Genomic DNA, 19,832 nt, shown 5'->3' with positions numbered 1-19,832 from the left:
GGAGGACAATTCACTGAAAACCCAATCTACCTGGTTTGCTTGTTGCCTAGATTCAGCATTGGCTACTCCCCTTTCTAATCCTCATGAAGCCCAGGCCCTACTGGCCAATCTGAAAACAGGATGAGATCAGTCAACTCCAACTCACCAATTTCTGGGCTGACTGAAGGTGGAAGCGCTAAGCCCTGAGCAATTGTGGTTTCAGAGCTGTCAAAATCAGAGTGGCAACAGCAAAATGTGGCGCAGCTCTGTATAGAAACCAGTCAGCTTCTAGCTTTTTTTTGTCATAGCTTACTTGAACAAGCTGAAATTAGAAGCTGACTGGGTACCACGCACAGCTGAACCAGATGTTGCACTCAAGTTTAAATAAGGCTCTATTCACACTTGTGCGACTTGTCATACAACTTTTGACACAAAACTACATGAAGTCACAGCCCACTGTTTTCAATGGCACGCGTTCAGATCAGTGCAACAACTTTGAAAAAGGTGCCTGCACTACTCTGATGCTATTTTTGATGCAACTCAGTGAAATATATACAATTTTTTTTTTTTTTTTTTATTGCATAGGTAATTTAACCACTTCAGCCCCGGAAGGATTTGCCCCCTTAATGACCAGGCCATTTTTTGCGATTCGGCACTTCGTTACTTTAACAGATAATTGCGCAGTCGTGCGACACTGTACCCAAATAAAATTGATGTCCTTTTTAACCCACAAATAGAGCTTTCTTTTGATGGTATTGGACCACCTCTGTGGTTTTTCGATTTTGCGCTATAAACAAAAGCAGAGCGACGATTTTGAAACAAAAAAAAAAAAATTGCCATATTTTTAACTTTCTGCTATAAAACATTCCCAATAAAAAAAAAAAAATTAAAAAGTAACATTTTTTATCAGTTTAGGCCAATTTGTATTCTGCTACATATTTTTGGTAACAAAAAGCATATTTTAGTTGGTTTGCGCAAAAGTTATAGCGCTTACAAACTACGGGATAGATTTTTGGACTTTTATTTATTTTTTATTAGTAATGGCGGCGATCTGCGATTTTTATCGGGACTGCGACATTGCGGCGGACAGATCGGACCCCTAACTGACATTTTAGATACTTTTTGGGGACCAGTGACATTACTACAGTAATCAGTGCTAAATAATATGCACTGTTACTGTATAAATTACACTGGCAGGGAAGGGGTTAACACTGGGGGTGATCAAAGGGGTTAAATGTATGACTTTGTGCTTACTGACTCTGTGTGTGTGTGTGTGTGTGTGTATATATGTGTATGCGTGTATGCGTGTATAAAAAAATATGGGAGATTTAGAAGTTTTACCTTGAATGCATGCAAAGTCTCTATTGTCAAAATACTTCTTCCCTTGGCTCCTAGCATTCTTTCATTTCTGCACATTAAGCTTATATCAAAGCACTTTCTTGGCATGCCAAGAGTAGAGCCAGGTACAGTAGGTCATCATCAATGACTGAATAGGAGCAATGCAGGACCAAGAAGAATCAGTGGGGAAGATGGCTGCAATTGGGGATGGAGCAGCTACAGAGAGCTTGGACCTTTCATCACTGGAGGCAAAACACTATCTTGTAAGCATGTAAATCTCACACATTGAAAAAGGCCACCCCTATCCAAAAAAGACTTAAAGTATAATTAAAGACAAAACTAGTGTCACACTGATAATTTTTTGATGCGCTTTTGTTTGGCTTTAGGGCCCTTTCACTATGAAACACTTTTGATGTATTCCCAATGACTTACAATGAAAGGTGATTTTGAAAAACTGCACCAAAGATGCAGCATGCAGGACTTTTCAAAGTTTCAAGAGTTCCATAGGATTTTAAGGGATACATTTTTCATGCATTTTTGTTCTTCTTTTGTAAATACGAAAGGTGCATCAAAGCTTATCATTGTGATAAGGTCTTTTGGATTGACATCAGAATACTAACAGAAGGGAAATCTTCCAATGGGGACACTAGTTCTGGTGAACCTGGTGAGTTCCCAGGATTCTGTCATTTTGGAGGGATTTCCTCTCACTTCCTGTTTTGCAGGGAAATCTCCCCAATGGGACACAACTGGCAAAAAAAAAACAAAAAAAACATTACCCTTGATACAATCTCATCTCTTATTTAAAGAGGAAATAAACCCTCATACGAAAAAAAAAAAAAAGAGAAAAAAAAAACCCTGTAAAGACGAAGGCATAATGAGCTAGTATGCATCGCATACTAGCTCATTATGAAATACCTTAAAACGAAGCCCACGCAGTGTCGCCCATTAAGCGACAGGGCGGCCGACATGTTCGGCCGCCCTGCTTCCTTGTTCACGGCCTCCGGCCATCTGATTGGCCGGAGGTGCGAGAACATCACTCCCGAGCATGCGCGCGGGAGCCGCCGTTCACGGCATAGAGCTCTGAAGGAACGGCAGGCACGGGTGGCCTTTCCTTCAGATCGCATGCGCCGATGATGTCATCGGCTGCATGCACTGTGAATATCTCCTAAACGGTGCATGTTTAGGAGATATTTATAGCATCTATAGGTAAGCCTTAATATAGAGACTTTAAAGTGGGTTTACAATCATTTTAAAAGAGAAATCAACTAGGCTTTAATGAATTTTCTCACTAACTCATATCTTACACCCTAAAACTATCAATAGGTGCTACAGGAAATAAAGTGTAAATTTCAAATATTGTAGCGCTATACTATCCACAAATAATCTCTGCTACTGTGCTATACCAATTTATTATGCACCCCATTAAAAAAGTATATCAGAAATAAACCGCGTTTATAATACCAAACATAGAAAAACAGTATTCACAAATATTGTTAATAGCCACAAAAAATATTCTGGGTGATTTAATAAAGCATTAGGGTCACTTTTCCTTTAGAACTGCGCTCAATTCAGGCAAGCAGGTGTGCAAGTTCCAATATCATCACTGCTGTCCACCGAACTCAGGTAGTTCTACTTACCGCTATTTTAATAACCTGTTGCTATTGCAGCGATAGATTCATTAAAAAAAATTACACCAGTGCAGCAAACTGGAGGTAAATGAGACCAGCTCTGAGCCGGCATACAAAATGCATGCCAGTGCTCAGAGAGGAACATTGCAGGCCCCCATTCAGCTGTAAATGTAAACAAAGGGGTTGGGGATACTGGTGATATTACCTAAATATGGCAAAACCCATATTTGGGGAATGACATGAGTCACTGTGTGGGCGAAGCACGAATGGGATCTAAAAGAATAGTTCCTCATTACGTCTGCCATACGTTTGATTGACAGCAGATGTCCATGGGCAAATTCAAAAAAGTCGCTAATGGGCTAAACAGCCGCCACGAATCCCCACACTGCCAATCAACAGCAAGGCGGATCTGATGGGGACCAATTCTTTCAATTCTCCATCTCACACTACCCACTACACTACAAAATTCCTCAGCCACATGCCTGTCAGTGTGAAGGATGCAATGCCTGTGGAGGGAGCATATTAAGAAAGGAATGTATAAGATGGATACACCAACCTCAGTACTGGCTTTCAACAAATTCATATACCTTTTCGGTGTGGCAGCCTAAAGGAATTCTAAGGCTACATGTACAGGGGACGTTGTAAAAAGTCCTTTGAGCGCTGGAATTTAAAGAACGTTTAAAATGTCCGTTGTATTGCGTTTGCAGTCGCGTTTAGCGGGCGTTTGCGCTCAGATCCGTTTCTAGAGGTCAAAAAATCATTCCCCTTTAAAATGGAAAAACCCAAGCGCTAAATGCGGGCGATCACGTTCGGTCCCGTTTTGCGTTTGAAAACGCCGGTAAACACACGTTCTGAACATCCTGAACGCAAATAATTGCTTTCCAAAAAACGACACTGAACTCAACTGCCTCTAAATGACTGTAAACGACTCAGTGTACATGGACAGATAAGATAACAGAGGAGGGTTCAGGGGCTTCTGAAAAAAACGCCCAACTGCTCCAAAACGGTCGTTTACAAGTAGCAGGGTACATGAGGCCTAAATGGTGTCTGGAACGCCCATCAAGAATCCCCCATAGTCCTATTGTCTCCACAGAGTGCTTTTAATTTACAGAATAAAAAAAATGGAGGAGCCAGGTGAAAAATTTTGAAACAGTGCCATCAAACCAGATGCACCACTATATAAATATTTTCAAATGTGCAGCTTTAAATAAAATACAGGCTGGTGATATAGTATGAAACCCTGGTTCTGGAACTTCCAGTTATAAAGGGACAACATTCTGTCCCTGTCTGCCAACTGTGCTCCTGTGTTGCCACCCTGTCACAATCTTTCAACAGAGTTGAACGGTGGTCGGTCCAATGATAGTTTTTATATTTTCTTGCAAGTCATTTTTCATATTCAACATCCAACCTCTGAGTGTAACCCCTGATTGGATGCAATATTAATTATGACATATTTTTTAGAAACCCAAATGTGCCAGCTCCTGATGAAGTGAAATTCCTTTCACGAAACGCGTAGAGCCCAAGAGGCCATTGAACGGTTTTCCAATTTCCAACATGCATCCAACCAGCATTTACAATTTTAACTTATGTCTGTTGGTTTATTCTGTATATGTCTATCATTTATTATGGTTTTACCATTGTATTTTTTTTGTACATTGTATACATCGCCTTTGAACCAATGTAGATCCATACTACTGATGTTTAAGTGCTATAGAACTTGTTAATAAACACGCGATGATTAATCATATGCCTCTTTATGCTTACCAGCAGTTGTATATGTATTAGCATTATATCATTATGTGTACACTGGCCACACCTCATACAAAGTCCCACGTTTTTAGTCTGAACACTGTGTGTTGCCCATGTTCTATGTTTATCATATTAGGGATGGAGACTCTATTGCACGGGTCTCATAAAGTCCCACTCCCCCTTCCTTTCCCCTATTGTCCAATCCCCTTCCCTTCCTATTTTTTCCATATTTCCCCTATATTCAATATAAAGGGATAACATTCTGTCCCTGTCTGCCAACTGTGCTCCTGTGTTGCCACCCTGTCACAATCTTTCAACAGAGTTGAACGGTGGTCGTTCCAATACACATGACACAGGCATAGTCTACTGTTCTCACTATTAGATAGCCTGCCTTGAGAAATACAATGCACCCATGGTTGGAGGGCATGCTTGTGGATGGAGGTGGCTGCAAAGAAGCAGGAGTAGATCAGCAGAATGGAGATGAAAAAACCAGCAGTTGCTTAAGATGCATAGCAATTTAACAAATGGAATGTCATTCAGTTGTGGCTTACATCCACGTTAACAGTAAATGATAGAAATAGCAAGTGGACTGTGTTCTAGTAAAAGTGAGAATGTACAAAATCATTAAAACCATAATGATTTGCTTCATTTTTAGACAATGTTTATTTTCAGAGCATGTTTAAATACTGACCTGGAGCGTGAGGTGGTGGTGGTGGGGGCAGTGGAAAGGACTGCAGAGACGAGGTCATGGGGCCCACTAGAACCGATGCTGGTTGTATGCCTCCAATGTCATCTGGAATTAAGACCCCATTATTTTAAATCGCAAAAACAACATGTCGCAATGTACACAACATGCAGGGTTTATCACTATAATGAACATGGAAGCATGTAGAACTAAATAACTAGGTATATCCTTATTCAGGAATTTTGTTTTCATTATCCCAGTAGATAACTTTCCCTTACAGAGGTGAGGAAATGCATTACCTAAAAGGCTGAGACTCCTGCGAGGAGGTGGAGGTGGAGTTGGCGGGTGGGTAGAGCATGATCCCCGGTGAGAAATGTCTACATCCACAAGTGACACGGTTTCACCTGTAAGAGAGGGATTGCGTGTTTTGTGTAACATTAACACTTGGTCCATGCAAAGTTGTGGCTTTAAGAATTATTAAGTTTCCACTTACCAGTGAAGAGGGGACTGAAAGAAACTGGAGAGAAGGCACTTTGAGTTCTGGTTAAACGGGGTTTCCTGAAAACAAAAGCATACTGCTAAGAAATGTAGACAAAGCCATCTTATCCCATTCAGTATAGAACACTAAACATTTTCAGAGCAGTAAAATCTGAACAACATTTAATCACCATGGCTCAGCTGCAAGGCTGAAAACCCCAAGGCATTAGTGGTATAACTTTTTCAGCAAGCAGAGGGAATGACCAAAAAGGCCTCACTGACTATGCTGATCAATATACATCTACGAAGGATAGAGGGAAAGTTTCTCCGACATCTCTTTATTTAATAACTGTGACCACATGGACATCTTACCATATTCTTAACCATTTCAATATCAGGCAGTTTCACTTCCTTCGTGCCCAGGCCAATTTTCAGCTTTCAGGACTGTCACACTTTGAATGACAATTGCATGGTCATGCAACTCTGTACCATTACGAAATTTGAATCTTTTTAAATAGAGCTTTCTTTTGATGGTATTTAATCCCCTCTTGGTTTTGGCATGTCTTTTTCTTAGTTCTGTTATAACATTTTCCAAACAAATAATCTTTCTTCATAAATTTAGGCCAAACTGCATTCTGCTACATTTCCTTGGTGAAAACAACCGTAATCAGTGTTTTTGGTTAGTCTGTAGGAAAGGTATAGAGTCCACAAACTATGAATCTATCTATCTCATTTCTTGAGGCCCAAAAAAAAGCCAGGACAGTAAAAATATCCCCCAAATGTTCTCTTTTTGATAAGTTTACAGTCCAAGGTATTTAGTAAGATGACATTTATAATTTGGAAGGGCACGGAAGACTCCCTAAAGCAATTTTTACATGATATAAATATGAACAACAATAAAATAAAATTCGCTGGTACATATGACAAACAAGAGGTTAACTTTTTAGACTTGACTATTTATTACAAACATCCTGATTTTTATACAAAAACATCTTTTTAAAAAAACAACTAACCGCAATGGGTATATTCCCACTCATAGCTGTCACCACCCCAGGTGGATCAAGAGATCCCCAAGGGGCAGCTATTGAGGATTCGGAGAAACTGCAAAGACGACGATGATTACAACTAGGGCTGAACGATAGTTGATGTGATATCGACTATCGTTCTGCAGGCACGGGCGATATTCATATCGCCGAAGCCACGATATTTCAGGCATTAGGCAGGGCGGGAGAAGTCCGGACTCGGGGGGGGGGGGGGCCCATTGTCTCTCCTGGCTGCATCGGGGGCGGGATCAGACTGTAATGTTTTTCAATGGAGAGACAATGGGCGCAGCAGGGCGGAGTAATGGTCGGCTGTTGACTAAGAGGGAGAGCTGGGAGGGCTGGAGTACGGGGCGGATTGTATGGCAGTAGGAGAGGCTACGTGCAGCAGGAGAGGGGGGAGAGACGTCCGGAGCAATGCCGGAGGAGCACCGCGGGACAAAGGCAGGCTGCTACCGACACTCTGGCTCCGACACAAGGCTCGGGCGGGAGAACTACGAGTGTGTGTGAGCTCTGCTAACTGATCCTGATCTGGAGAAATATCGCGATATATATCGTTAAAAACGAAATATCGCAATATACTTTTTTCCCCAATATCGTGCAGCCCTAATTACAACCAACAGGCAGATTTACTAATAAACAGGTTCATAGACAAGGGATAAGACCACAAACAAATGGTAACACTTCGGGACCAGATCCACAACATTGATAGAAAAGCCCTATTGGAAGATAAAAATAAAAATAATACCAATGCCTACCCCAATGTTGCCTTTTTCACACAATACAGTAGAAACTTTAGGCAATTTGAAAAAATTGTGAAACAACATTGGCACATCTTGAGGGACAATATTCTCAAAACCATCCTTCCATCAAGGCCAAAATTTGTCTACCGCAAAGTACCTAACTTAAAGGATAGATTGGTACACAATGTTCTAGACCCTCCCAAAAAGATGACTTCCTTCCTAGACTTTAAAGGTTTTTACTCATGTGGCAAATGTAAACCTTGTAAGACAGTAAAACATAGAACGAGAAAGTTGACCACATTTAAATCTAATAACACCAATAAGGAATACCTGATAAGAAAACTGATAACGTGTGCTAGCACACACGTTATTTATTATCCTGTCCGTGCGGCCTACAGTATGTAGGCTGGACTACAAGAAAACTGTCCACAAGAGTAGGGGGAACACCTAAATAATATAAGGAAAGGATATAAAAAACATAGTGTCTCTATGCACTTTAGAATACACCACAACAGAAACCCCACATTACTAACATTCAGTGGGATAGACCAAATAGGCACCCACTGGCGAGGTAGAGACATGCGGACAGCACTATCAAAAAATGAGACATATTGGATCTATGAACTAGGAACTCTGCAGCCCGGGGGTATGAACATAGACCTGGACCTTAATTGTTTCATTTCTAATTTTTAAAAGTACAAAATAGATTGGAATTGTTAATGTATATTTTTAGAATATTTATTATTAATTTTAATATAATATTGATTGGATGTTACTGGCTATTGTGAATAATATATTGTGAACGGACACATCTCACGATGATCCCATTCCACACAAACCAATGTAATATGGAATAATACTTGATTCACACCTAGGGTATGTCACAGACAGTAATACACTATATTATATATTTATATACACACACATTAGTTTTATTCCTGTATAAATCACATCACCTTATAGTTCATAAACACATAGGATAGGTTTCACAATTTAATATATTTATATTTAATTATCAATTTATTGTATTATCACCACTTAATATTTTTTTCAGATGGGTATATACACACAATATATTTGCCGTTAGAACACGCAGAGTAATCTTGCACTATGCATAAAGAACGCAATTCAAATTTCCTTGATATCCAACAAAGTTCCAAAAGAAATAATCCTGGACATTTGATACTTGTATAATAAAAACATCACCAAACAACATCAAAATAGGATAACGGACATCGTGAGATGTATCCGGTTTGGTTACAAAATTGTAAACAAGGGGGAGGATCAAACAGCGGATATGACTTCCGCATTCCCCATTTAACCCGACTTATGCAGCGCACGTACAACTTCCGAAGAAGTCATATCTCTGACGAAACGCATCAAGTTGGTACGCACGCTGCCTTGCTCTGAGCCCGCTGGTGAACCGCACGCTGAGATCCCAGTTCCGGGTACGGCGAACTCTTCACATACAGACACGGTATAGTAGCCGCAAGGCTGATAGGTGTCTAGCAAAGGGCATGAGCGGTTATTTTTACATCGTTTTAGCTTGTCCACGCATTGGAGTGATTTTTTAAACACAAGAGTGCACATTTTTCTTGGAGTGTTAATAACAATTATTTGGAGTGCTTTTAAACGTTACTGATGTTCGTGAGATGATATTTTAAAATAAAAGGAGTTTTTTTTAATACTCTGCACGATGAGGAGCTCTCTGCTTTTTATATCCTGAGCTATAAGCCATATCCAGAGGAGGAGCTCCCTGCCTTTTATACCTTGGGCTACAAGCCATATCCAGAGGATCCTTGCCATATCTACAGGAACCTGGAGTATAAAAGATCAAGCGCAGATTGATTCTTGCTGGCGTACGCCAACAGGAATCCACGGCATCTGGTAAGTGAGCTATCTTCCCATTCAGCACTCGAGGTGAACAGTGGAGGGTCACACCACTTCTACTTCAGCACGGCATTGCACTGAAAGGACTTTTTGCACTATTGCACTTTATTCTTTCCAGCACAGTATTATTATGAACTTTATATAAACCATTGAGTCAATCTCGGGTTCTTGCAACTATCTTTTTATGGACTAAGTTTTATTGGCATAAGGTTTTGTATACAGTATGAATTTTATGGTCAATATTTATATAGTAGTTTGATGGGTACTTTTTATACCAACTTTTATAGTATTTATGGTCACAGTTGATACAACGCACATACAAAATATCTGAGCACAATATGCACCTTATGGGTGCTATATAGTTAAGAATCATATTCATACGGTAAAACCTATATTGAAGCAGACCAATTTAGTAGTGGGGTTACACAACCCCCACTCATCAGAGGTTAGCGCAGTTATTCACTCTTCTCATTTAGTAAGAGGCATGGTCAAGTTGTAATTTTTTGGGAAAATTAAATTAAAAGATAGTATATAAAAATTGTGAAAAAAAAAACTGTCAACAGTGCGGTACAGCGTCATCATATAACTCATGTGACTCTGATCAGGGACACTGAATGATGACAATATGCAAAGAAAAAAAAATTACTACATTAATTATTTTACTGTTATAATCAAATATTTTTACTGAGTGAAATTGATTAATTTAGTGATTACTATTGTTAGCTGTGATTGGCCACAGCTAATCACTTGGTACAGATGGGCTGTGATTGGCCCTGTCTGTACCATGTGATCACTATGACCAATCAGAGATCAACACAATTGTACACAATGAATGGCATGAGTCAAAGTCATTCATGGTGTACAATTGTCATGTGATCCGCTGTGATTGGTCTCAGCAGTGGCGGTACACTGATCAGTCATCCACTGTGTCCGGTGGAAACAGCGGGTGACAGATCGCGCTTCAGCGTGGTCTTTGGGGCGCACGTGAGGAGTATTCCAGGAGAAAAGTCATGCGACGTTCACCCGGAAATGGTGAATTCCCCCGCCATCATTTGTCTATGGTCCCAGTTTTAAAAAACATCACTATCACTAGTGTAAAAAAAAAAAAAAGAAATACAATACAGGTAGAGAAGTAGTAGCCCCCAGCAGCGGACTAGGTTTTTGACACACTAGGAAATGATAGGATAGGAGGGGGGAGGAAGAGCGGCCACCTGAGGAGAGGACGTCAGCCCCCTCTCCTCCCATGTCACTCACAGCCGGACATCAGACTACTGCATGCCTCTGGGGAAAACACGAAGACCAAGCAGGGGAGAGAGAGAGAGAGAAGGATCAGCTGCCGGGCATTCTGAGCTGCCTGTCCGGGGCTTCAGAGTTGGAGTGGGTTAGCGGCAGCCCAGGCACCAGGTCACAGTTTATGGTCGCCATGGCGACCTGGTGTTTGTCAAGCCCTGGCCTAAGCTAATTACCAGACAAGAAAGAGTAAGTGGGCTTTATAAGGTGTCTACTAGCAGAAAAAAATATTTCCCTATCCAAAGTTAAAGAGCAGAAGATTTAATAGATGGAAAGAAACGTTTCTTCTTCAAGCAACAGTATTTTGAGGAGGGAGAGAACACAGAACACCTACTAGCTATGCTTATTAAAACCCAACAAACTACCTCCTGTATTCAAGCTATTACAGATCCCCAAGGTATATCCTATTGCATTACCCCATAAATAATTCAAGTTTTCTGTGAATTTCTCATATCTATCTATTCTTCCAAAGGTAAAGCCCACAAAGTCCGCTTTTGAGGTGTTTTTGGATAAGTATCCCAAGCCCATACTTTCGCCCTCAGAATCTGGTTAACTGAATTCACCATTATCTGAGGAAGAAATTCTAACGGCCCTGACACAAACACAATGTGGGAAGGCACCTGGTTCAGACGGCTTGCCAGCCGAGGTCTATAAAACAAAATGCTCCTCAGCTAGTGCCGACACTTTTAAAGGTGTACAATGAGGCTTTACAAAGGGGTAGACTGCCCCCCTCCATAAACAAAATGATCATTGTAGTTTTGCTGAAACCAGGGAAAAATGCCTCATCACCTGACACTTATTGACCCATCCCCCTCTTGATGTGAAACACCTGGCTTGAGTATTAGCGAATAGACTAGCTAAAATACTCCATAAATTTACAGAGATAAGTTGGGGGTCTATCCCAACAGCACAAAATATACGCAGGTGGTTTTTAAATATGCAAATAATAGCAGATAACACAGGGAATAGAGCCATATTCTTGCTAGACGCTGCAAATGCATTTAATAGCAGGTAGCTGCTATACTTATGGGAGGTACTCTCACATTTTGGTTTAGGCCCTGTCTATATTAGATGGATCAAACTTTTATATACAGCTCCATTAGCTAAACTTCAGATAAATGGGGAGCTTGTCAGAGTCCTTCCCATTGCATAGAGGCACACGGCAGGGGGGCCTGTTGTCGAGCTTGCCGTTTGCTCTAGTGTTAAAAACCACTGGCCATACATGTCCGTGCTTCCACATTAATCACCGGGTTTTTGCATCGGCCTAGGGAAGATGCTATATCTTTGTATGTGGTTGATACCCTGACACTCAGTCTTTACAGAAGGATATGTCAATCACTAATTTTGGAGCGCTATCAGGATTTTCCATAAACAGGAGCAAATCAGTTCTAATGCTCTTAAGACTCAATATTTGTCCCTTTACCTGACTGTGCATCCTCTATATACAAAGTCTCCTCATTTCGTTACCTTGGCATAGAAATCACACATTACTATGCAGTACATTGAATTAAATTTAAGGCCGTTACTACATAAATTCAGATCCAAGAGTGCAGTATGGTCCAGGCTTCCACTATCAGTGGTGAGTAGAGTAAACTTCATCAAAATGGTGTGGGCCCCTCAGCTGCTTTATATATTCCACAATTCTCCTATAAGGATACCGCATAAATGGTTTGCCCATATTGAATCCTAATTTAGGGCTTTGATATGGCGTAATAAAGCAGCCAGAATCAGCCTAACCACTCTACAACTCGGGAAAGATCAAGGTGGTCTGGCTGTCTGGCATTCAAGACCCGACTTTATAACCTCTCAAATCCAACACCTGGGAGCCTGGGGTCTTAGACCATTTAGACAAACACACCAATACCGCGGAGGTCCCCTAGTCTGGCATTGACCTTTTTAGAAGCGAGCTTTGCTCATTATCACACCTACCAAATCTTACTTAATACCCTATGGACCCATATCAGACGCACTTTGAATGTAAGGGGATATTATCCATATACACCTATATACAGCAATGCAAATTACATTAAATTATACAATTAGAAAGGATTTTGGACTTGGGAAAAGGCTGGCACAATTTACTTATCACAATTATACAATGGCTCAGTGCTCAAATCCGTTTTGAGATATCCAGGCAGAGTTTGATCTACCCAGGACTCCGTTCTATAAGTGTTTGCAATTGAGGCACGCCATTCAGGCTCAGACTGATAGAATTGCCTTGACCAATACTGAACATCCACTAATGCAAGGGATTCTACTAGAAAAGGACAAAAAAAGGGATGATATCAAGAGGATATTCTATTCTCCTTCAATCTACCCATGACGCTTCCACTTTCAGCGCGCAGGGTCCGCCAGGCTGTGTCGCTTCCGCGTTCCACCAGTCTGAACCAATCCTTGTCGGACTCCAGTCTGTGGCTGTGGCGAGGAGACAGACTGGAGTCCGACAAGGATTGGTTCAGACTGGCGGACCCTGCATGCTGAAAGTGAACTCCTACTATGTGAGTGGATATTACACCTGCTTTCATCTCACACATGATATACTACGCAATGGAGGCTATTTTCTATTACAGCAAATGAGGAGAATCGAGCCACCCATCACAAGAGTGCGGTAAGCAATTACACCCAGTGGGGATCCACGGGTTGCCATTTTCTCATTGTACAAGTATCTTACTGAGCACTTGATGCACTGGCTCACAGCAAGCACTAAAGCACTTTGTATTAACCAAGTGGTGACACTATATGGTTTCATCTAACGCACTATATGCACTTTTTAATGATGGTATGATTTTAGTGCTAAAAACGCATTGGTTTTAAGACGGATTGCTTTTAGAACGGATTGTTTTAAAAACGCACAGCACACGGTTTTAAAACACGTTTTTAAAATGCACAGCACATAATTTATCTTTACGTTTAAAAACGCACAGTACACATTTTTGTGGTAGCGCCTGGCACCAACAACTTTGCACTTTCCCATTTACATACTGCCTCAGTGGCAGGTTGGCGGCAGCTCACACCACCATTGTATAGATTATTAAATACACTGAAAACTCCTTAGCGCTGGCATTTAACCTCACCCCCCATAACAAGGATCGCAACTCGATCTTGTAACCGAACCAACTCATGGACCCATTTGTCCTGAATGAGCAAGGTCCACGGATCCGGAAAAAGACAAAGATGTCCCCCCACCCCAGATGCGGGTGGGGGCGTCCCTTCAGGCTGGTGAAGGCTTGTCTGCAGAACCAGAAGTGTCCACTTTGGACTTACCATTCCAGAGTCTCTTGGAGCCTCCAGCAAAATAACGGGTGGATCTCAAACCCTTTTCTTGCGATCCAGACGGACAAAAGGCTATCTTGTGAGCCAAGAAGAATGGACCGCATTTACGACGAGGTTCTTTGCCCTAGCAACCTGGGGAAGTAAGGTACTCTTACCTCCCATAAGACCCTGAACGCATGCTTCCATAGAGGCACCGAAACAACCAAAGGAAGATCAGTTGGTACCTTTTTAGAAACCTGGTCGGCCGACCAGTACTTCATCCATATCAAACAGCGAAGGATCACCACAGACACCCTGCCGGCCAAGGGGGGCGCATCAAAGGATGCATCACAAATATAATGTAAGCCCAGGATCAACTGATCCACCAGCTGTTGACCCCCGTCAAGATCCTGGCGTAAAATCTTTGCCCATTCCATTAAGGTCTGAAATACTAAGGTGATAGCAAACACCAGTCTCAAAATTGAACCAGCCATGGTGAAAAGGTACCGAACCAGAGCCTCAGCTCTCTTGTCCACAGAGTACTTAAAGGACAGAGAATCCTCCACCAGAAAAAGTGTGGCCCTATTTAGCCCGGAAACCTGAGAGTCCAACCGACGGTGGAACTGTTAGTTTCCTCAGAAGAGACTCCTCCAAAGGGATATCTCCTAGCGAAACGCTTCGAGAACCCCACTAACTAGTGACAATCTCGTCAAAATAAGCAGGAAAGGGAAACACCTTAGTAGATTTGCAGGTGCCAAAGTGCACCGGCGTCGCTGACTTAGCATCAGCCGAGTCCTCCAACTTTAAAGTTTCCCGCATTGACACAATTAGGGCCTCCACCAGAACTTTTTCATGCATGGCTGCAGAGAACGACTCACTATTAGAGCACTCAGCATGTGTGGACACAGACCCAGTGGGCTGACTTACGTCTGTGGCGGTCAGGTCCAACTCAGAATCTGAGGAAGCAGAGAATACAGGTGAAGGCAGGGGCCGCTTCTTGCTAGGTCTCCTTTGCAGGGCTATATCTACTTTGGATACTAATGACTGTAGGGCTGCCGTCATGGTCGCCAGGGCAGAGGGTCCCGCAGCTTTCAAGAGTGGATCAGGTGGTGATACGCACTCCAGAGGCTCCATGTCAATAAAGGGTTCATTTGACCCACGCCATGCACAAAAACAGGGGACCCCCCCCCGCGCACCGCTGGGGAACCACAAGAATCAGCGCACACGCAGCACAGAATATAGCAGAGGAAAGATCGTGTACACCCAGAGACTCACTACCCAAGCTGGAGAGCGTCAAACCATCTGCCACACTGCTATGGAAAGAGGAAGCGCCCGCAGCACATCACTGCACATAGACTACAAGAAAAAAGCAGCCGTTAATCCCTATGGGGAAACCAAAAATATGGCCGCTGGACTACACAAACATGGCCACCGAAACTGGGAATACGGAATCTACGGCAAAATGGTGGCACAACGCAGCACTGCACAGGACCCGGGACCCCAGTGAGTAAAACAGGCCCCAGGAGGGGATCCCACAGAAACCCCCTCCGCAGCACCCAGGTACGGACACCCACAAAAGGGGGACCGACAGTGGCACCCACTACTCTCCGGTCAAACACTAGAGAAGCCCCCCTACCCAAATAAACCCATGCCCCCCCCCAAGAGGGGCCAAAGGGGGGGCAGGGGACAGGTGAGGGCACCTACCCAGGGGGAACCCCGCTGTGGAGAAGGGGGAAAGGCATGAGGGGGGCCTACCATCCCCAGCAATTCCGTAAGAAAATAGGGGGGACACTACTCACCATACCACGGCACCACCGGTTTTCGCCTAGTCCTACTCCTGAAGAGATAGCAGCATAAAGTCCAATGGTCTGAAGACATGGAGCTGTGTCCGTCAGTGAACTAAAGAGAAATTGTTTTTTTTTTCCAGAATTGTCGCTGTTTTTTTGTTTATAGCGCAAAAAAAAAAAAAAAACACAGAGGTAATCAATTACCACCAAAAGAAATCTCTATTTGTAGGGAAAAAAAAGGACATCAATTTTATTTGGGTACAGCGTCACAGGACCACGCAATTGTCAGTTAACCACTAAGACTGGAAGGATTTGCCCTCTTCCTGACCAGGCCCTATTTTGCGATTCGGCACTGCGTTATTTTTAAGGACAATTGCGTGGTCGTGCGACGCTGTACCCAAATAAAGTCGATGTCCTTTTTTTCCCCACAAATAGAGCTTTCTTTTGGTGATATTTGATCACCTGTGTGATTTTTTTTTTTTGCATTTTTCACATTCTGCTATATGACATTCTCAAAAAAAAAAAAAAAAAATTAAAAATCAAAATTTAACAGTTTAGGCCAATTTGTTTTCTGCTACATATTTTTGGTAAAAAACAAAAAAACAAAAAAAAAAACGCAATAAGCGTATTTTGATTGGTTTGCGCAAAAGTTATTGCATCTATTAACTACGGGAAAGATTTAATTTTCATAGTTTTTTTTCTTTTTACTAGTAATGGCGGCGACTTGCGCCATTTTGCGGTCCTGCGACATAGCGGTGGACAGATCGGACCCCTGACGGACCTTTGACGCGTGACATTGCTACAGTAATCAGTGCTAAAAATATGCACCGTTACTGTAATAATGACACTGGCAGGAAAGGGGTTAACATTATGGGTGAACAAGGGGTTAAATGTGAGCCTAGGGGAGGGATTATACCTGTGGGGGGGGGGGGGGGGGGCTTGTGAAATGACCATAGAGACATGTTATCCTATATAGAAGGATCACATGGGCTCTATGATCATTCAGGGAGAAGAACGGTTAGCTGTTCTCTCTCAGTGGGGGAACGAATGCGGGTGTCAGGCGGCCACTGCATTGGCTTCACCGCTGCCGGCGAAACGCGCTTGCCCCCTAGACACCCGAGAGCGAGCGACGTACAACTACCGCGATTCGCCTGGGAGCGCTGCCTGCCGCCGTATAACTACAGCGGGCGGTCAGCAACAGGTTAAAGTAACGCAGTGCCGCATCACAAAAAATGGCCTGGTCATTAGGGGATAAAACCTTCAGGTCCAGGAGTGATTAAAGTGCATGCATAGCAAAACCTTCCTTTTGGTTTTGGATAGAGTAGGGAAGTGTTAAAGCGGAAGCAAACCCATCGATTTGAAAGTTTAAAAAAAAAACAGTAACATTACCAGCATGCCGGAAATGCTAGCTGTCACATTGGTTGTGCTCTCAACCAAACTGTCAAATCATCCAATGGCTGGTGTCATAACATATCACATGTGCAGCATCGTGGCAGTTGCAGATTAAACAGAGGCCAAGATGGCAGCTTCCTTGGCTGAAAACGATAGGAGGGTTTACTTCCACCTTAAATATACTTTTTGCAGTCTGCAGGGCAATTTCCCTTCATAGGGGTGATTTTCCTCCACTTCCTGTCTCAAAAAAAAGGCAACAGGAAGTTAGAGGAAATCTTCCGAAGTTAGAGGAATTTCTCTTTTAGACAGAGGTCCCCAAAACAGGGAAGATTTACTCTTACCTCTTGTTCTCTTGACTACTCAAATTTTGGCTTTCCACCCACTTTTCTTTTATGAAAACAATGGTCACCAGTATAGAAATTTAAGTTCTGGCCTATTTTGCAACTTTAGTGATTCCTGGAGTGCTCGCTATGCTGATCAACAATTGGGCATTTTCAATTTTTTTCAGGGATCCTTTACCTTATTTTCAGGGCATTTTTGATTGTACTTCCTCCTCCTTTCCCCCCCCCTCTGGGGCCACGGCCACCGACATCACTTCCGCCTTTGCATTGCATCCTGGGAGTGGTTTGTCATCACTCCCAGGAGGCTGGAATTTAGGAGAACTCCCAGAACACTCCCTGGAATCAGGAAGAAGGACACAGCAGATTACACTGGCTGCGCCCAGAGAGCGTTTTTAAAAACGTAATTTTTGTAAAATCTTACCGTAAAATTCCTTTCTCCGAGTCCTCCGACAGTCGCCGCCCACTCAGTCTTCACCAATGGGTATTAACCTCTTATCCACAGGAGCAAGCTAGGCATAAGACTTGTTAAAAACAAAGCAATTTACATAGACACACCTACAGGGGGCTGTCCCACTGGTCCAATACCCCAGGCTAGCCTCATTCCCAATTCAGTTTGGTAGCAAGCAGTAGATAGTCCATGAACCCCAAAAGAGGGGCGGGGGCGGCGACTGTCAGAGGACTCAGAGAAAGGAATTTTACGGTAAGATTTTACAAAAATTTAGTTTTCTCTTACGTCCTCCGACAGTCGCCGCCCACTCATACAGTCTTCACCAATGGGATGTCCCAAAGCAGTGTAGACATGAGGGGTGGGAAGCGCAACCGTCACAAAGGCAACGTAGCACCCAGGTCAGAGAAGGGAACCTTATCTGAACAGAAAGGTAAACCCACTGGGCAACCGAAAAGCTCAACTGGAGAAAACAACCCAAGAAAGCAAATAACCAAGGGGGAAACAACCCCAACAGCCAGGGACCTGCAAAACTAGGGCCCCCTTAAAGAGGAAGTAAACCCTCCTCAGACACTTTTACCTATAGGTAAGCCATACTGTAAATATCTCCTAAACATGTACCGTTTAGGAGATATTTACCTTACATGCAGCCAGTGACGTCACTGGCGCATGCGCTCTGAAGGAACGGCCGCTGGTGCCGTTTCTTCAGAGACCCATGCCGTGACTGTCGGCTCCCGCACGCGTGCGCAGGAGTGACGTCACCGCGGCTCCGGACAATCAGATGGCCGGATGCCGCGATCCCGGAAGACTGGCGACTGGACATGCTGACCGTCAGAGGTGAGCGGACGGCATGGCGGGGGCTCGTTCTAAGGTAAGTATTTCATAATGAGCTAGTATAAGATGCATACTAGCTCATTATGTCTCTCTCCTTCAGCTTGTAAAAAAAAAAAATTTTTTACTGAGTTTACAACCTCTTTAAGGCACTGCCGCACACAGAACCTTGGGCCAAAGGAAGCATCTGCAGATGCCAGAACCTCAAGTTTGTAAAATTTGGAAAGGGTGTGCACCGACGACCAAGTCGCAACCTTGCACACCTGGGCCACCGAAGCCTGTTGCTGGAAGCCCAGGACGCACTCACCGCTCTGGTAGAGTGCGCCTTGACAAGGAAGGGCGGTACCCGTTCCCTAAACGAATAGGCCTGTACAATCGTCTGTCTGATCCATCTAGAAATGGTTGCCGCAGACGCAGCCATACCCTTCCGAGGTCCCTCAGGAAGGACAAAAAGAGAATCCGACTTTCTGAAGGATGCCGTGGACAACAGGGAGACCCTCATCGCCTGGACTACATCCAAGGAATGCAAGGCACACTCCTTAGGATGCTTAGGGTTCGCACATGGTGAAAATCATAAACCACCTTAGGAAGGAAGGATTGGTTAGGTTGCAAGACCACCTTATCCCTATGAACCACCAGGGAAGGGGAGCAGCAAGACAACGCCGCCAACTCCGACACTCTGTGAGCAGATGTGATAGCCACCAGAAAGGTAACCTCTCTCGTGAGCAGAGGCAGAAAAAGCTTTCTGATGTTTCCAAAGGGAGGACGTTGCAAGATGGACAGGACCAAGTTTAAGTCCCAAGGAGGTAAAGGCGCTCTCCGAGGAGGATCCAAATGACGCACACCTTGATAAAAGGTGCCTATCAATGAATTATACAATGAAAAGACGCTGGTCCACACCAGATTGGAGGAAGGCTAACACCCTCGCCACCGAAAAGGAGCGAGGATGGATGCCCCTGGACTCA

General features: G+C 43.3%; 1 protein-coding gene across 1 annotated transcript in view; it reads right to left on the bottom strand.

Annotated features, from left to right (window-relative positions):
• SOCS7 (suppressor of cytokine signaling 7) overlaps positions 1–19,832 on the bottom strand; it is a 99,480-nt gene that overhangs the window by 56,546 nt on the left and 23,102 nt on the right. Inside the window, exons 2-4 of the mRNA XM_082272330.1 lie at positions 5,873–5,937; positions 5,679–5,783; positions 5,386–5,487 (exon numbers count right to left, since the gene is read on the bottom strand). Coding sequence (XP_082128456.1) covers positions 5,386–5,487; positions 5,679–5,783; positions 5,873–5,937 — 272 coding nt within the window. The remainder of the gene's footprint in view (positions 1–5,385; positions 5,488–5,678; positions 5,784–5,872; positions 5,938–19,832) is intronic.

Source organism: Pelophylax lessonae (assembly GCF_965119305.1).
Source record: "Pelophylax lessonae genome assembly, chromosome: 11".
NCBI lineage: Eukaryota > Metazoa > Chordata > Amphibia > Anura > Ranidae > Pelophylax > Pelophylax lessonae.
This window is presented reverse-complemented; position numbering and strand designations above follow the sequence as displayed.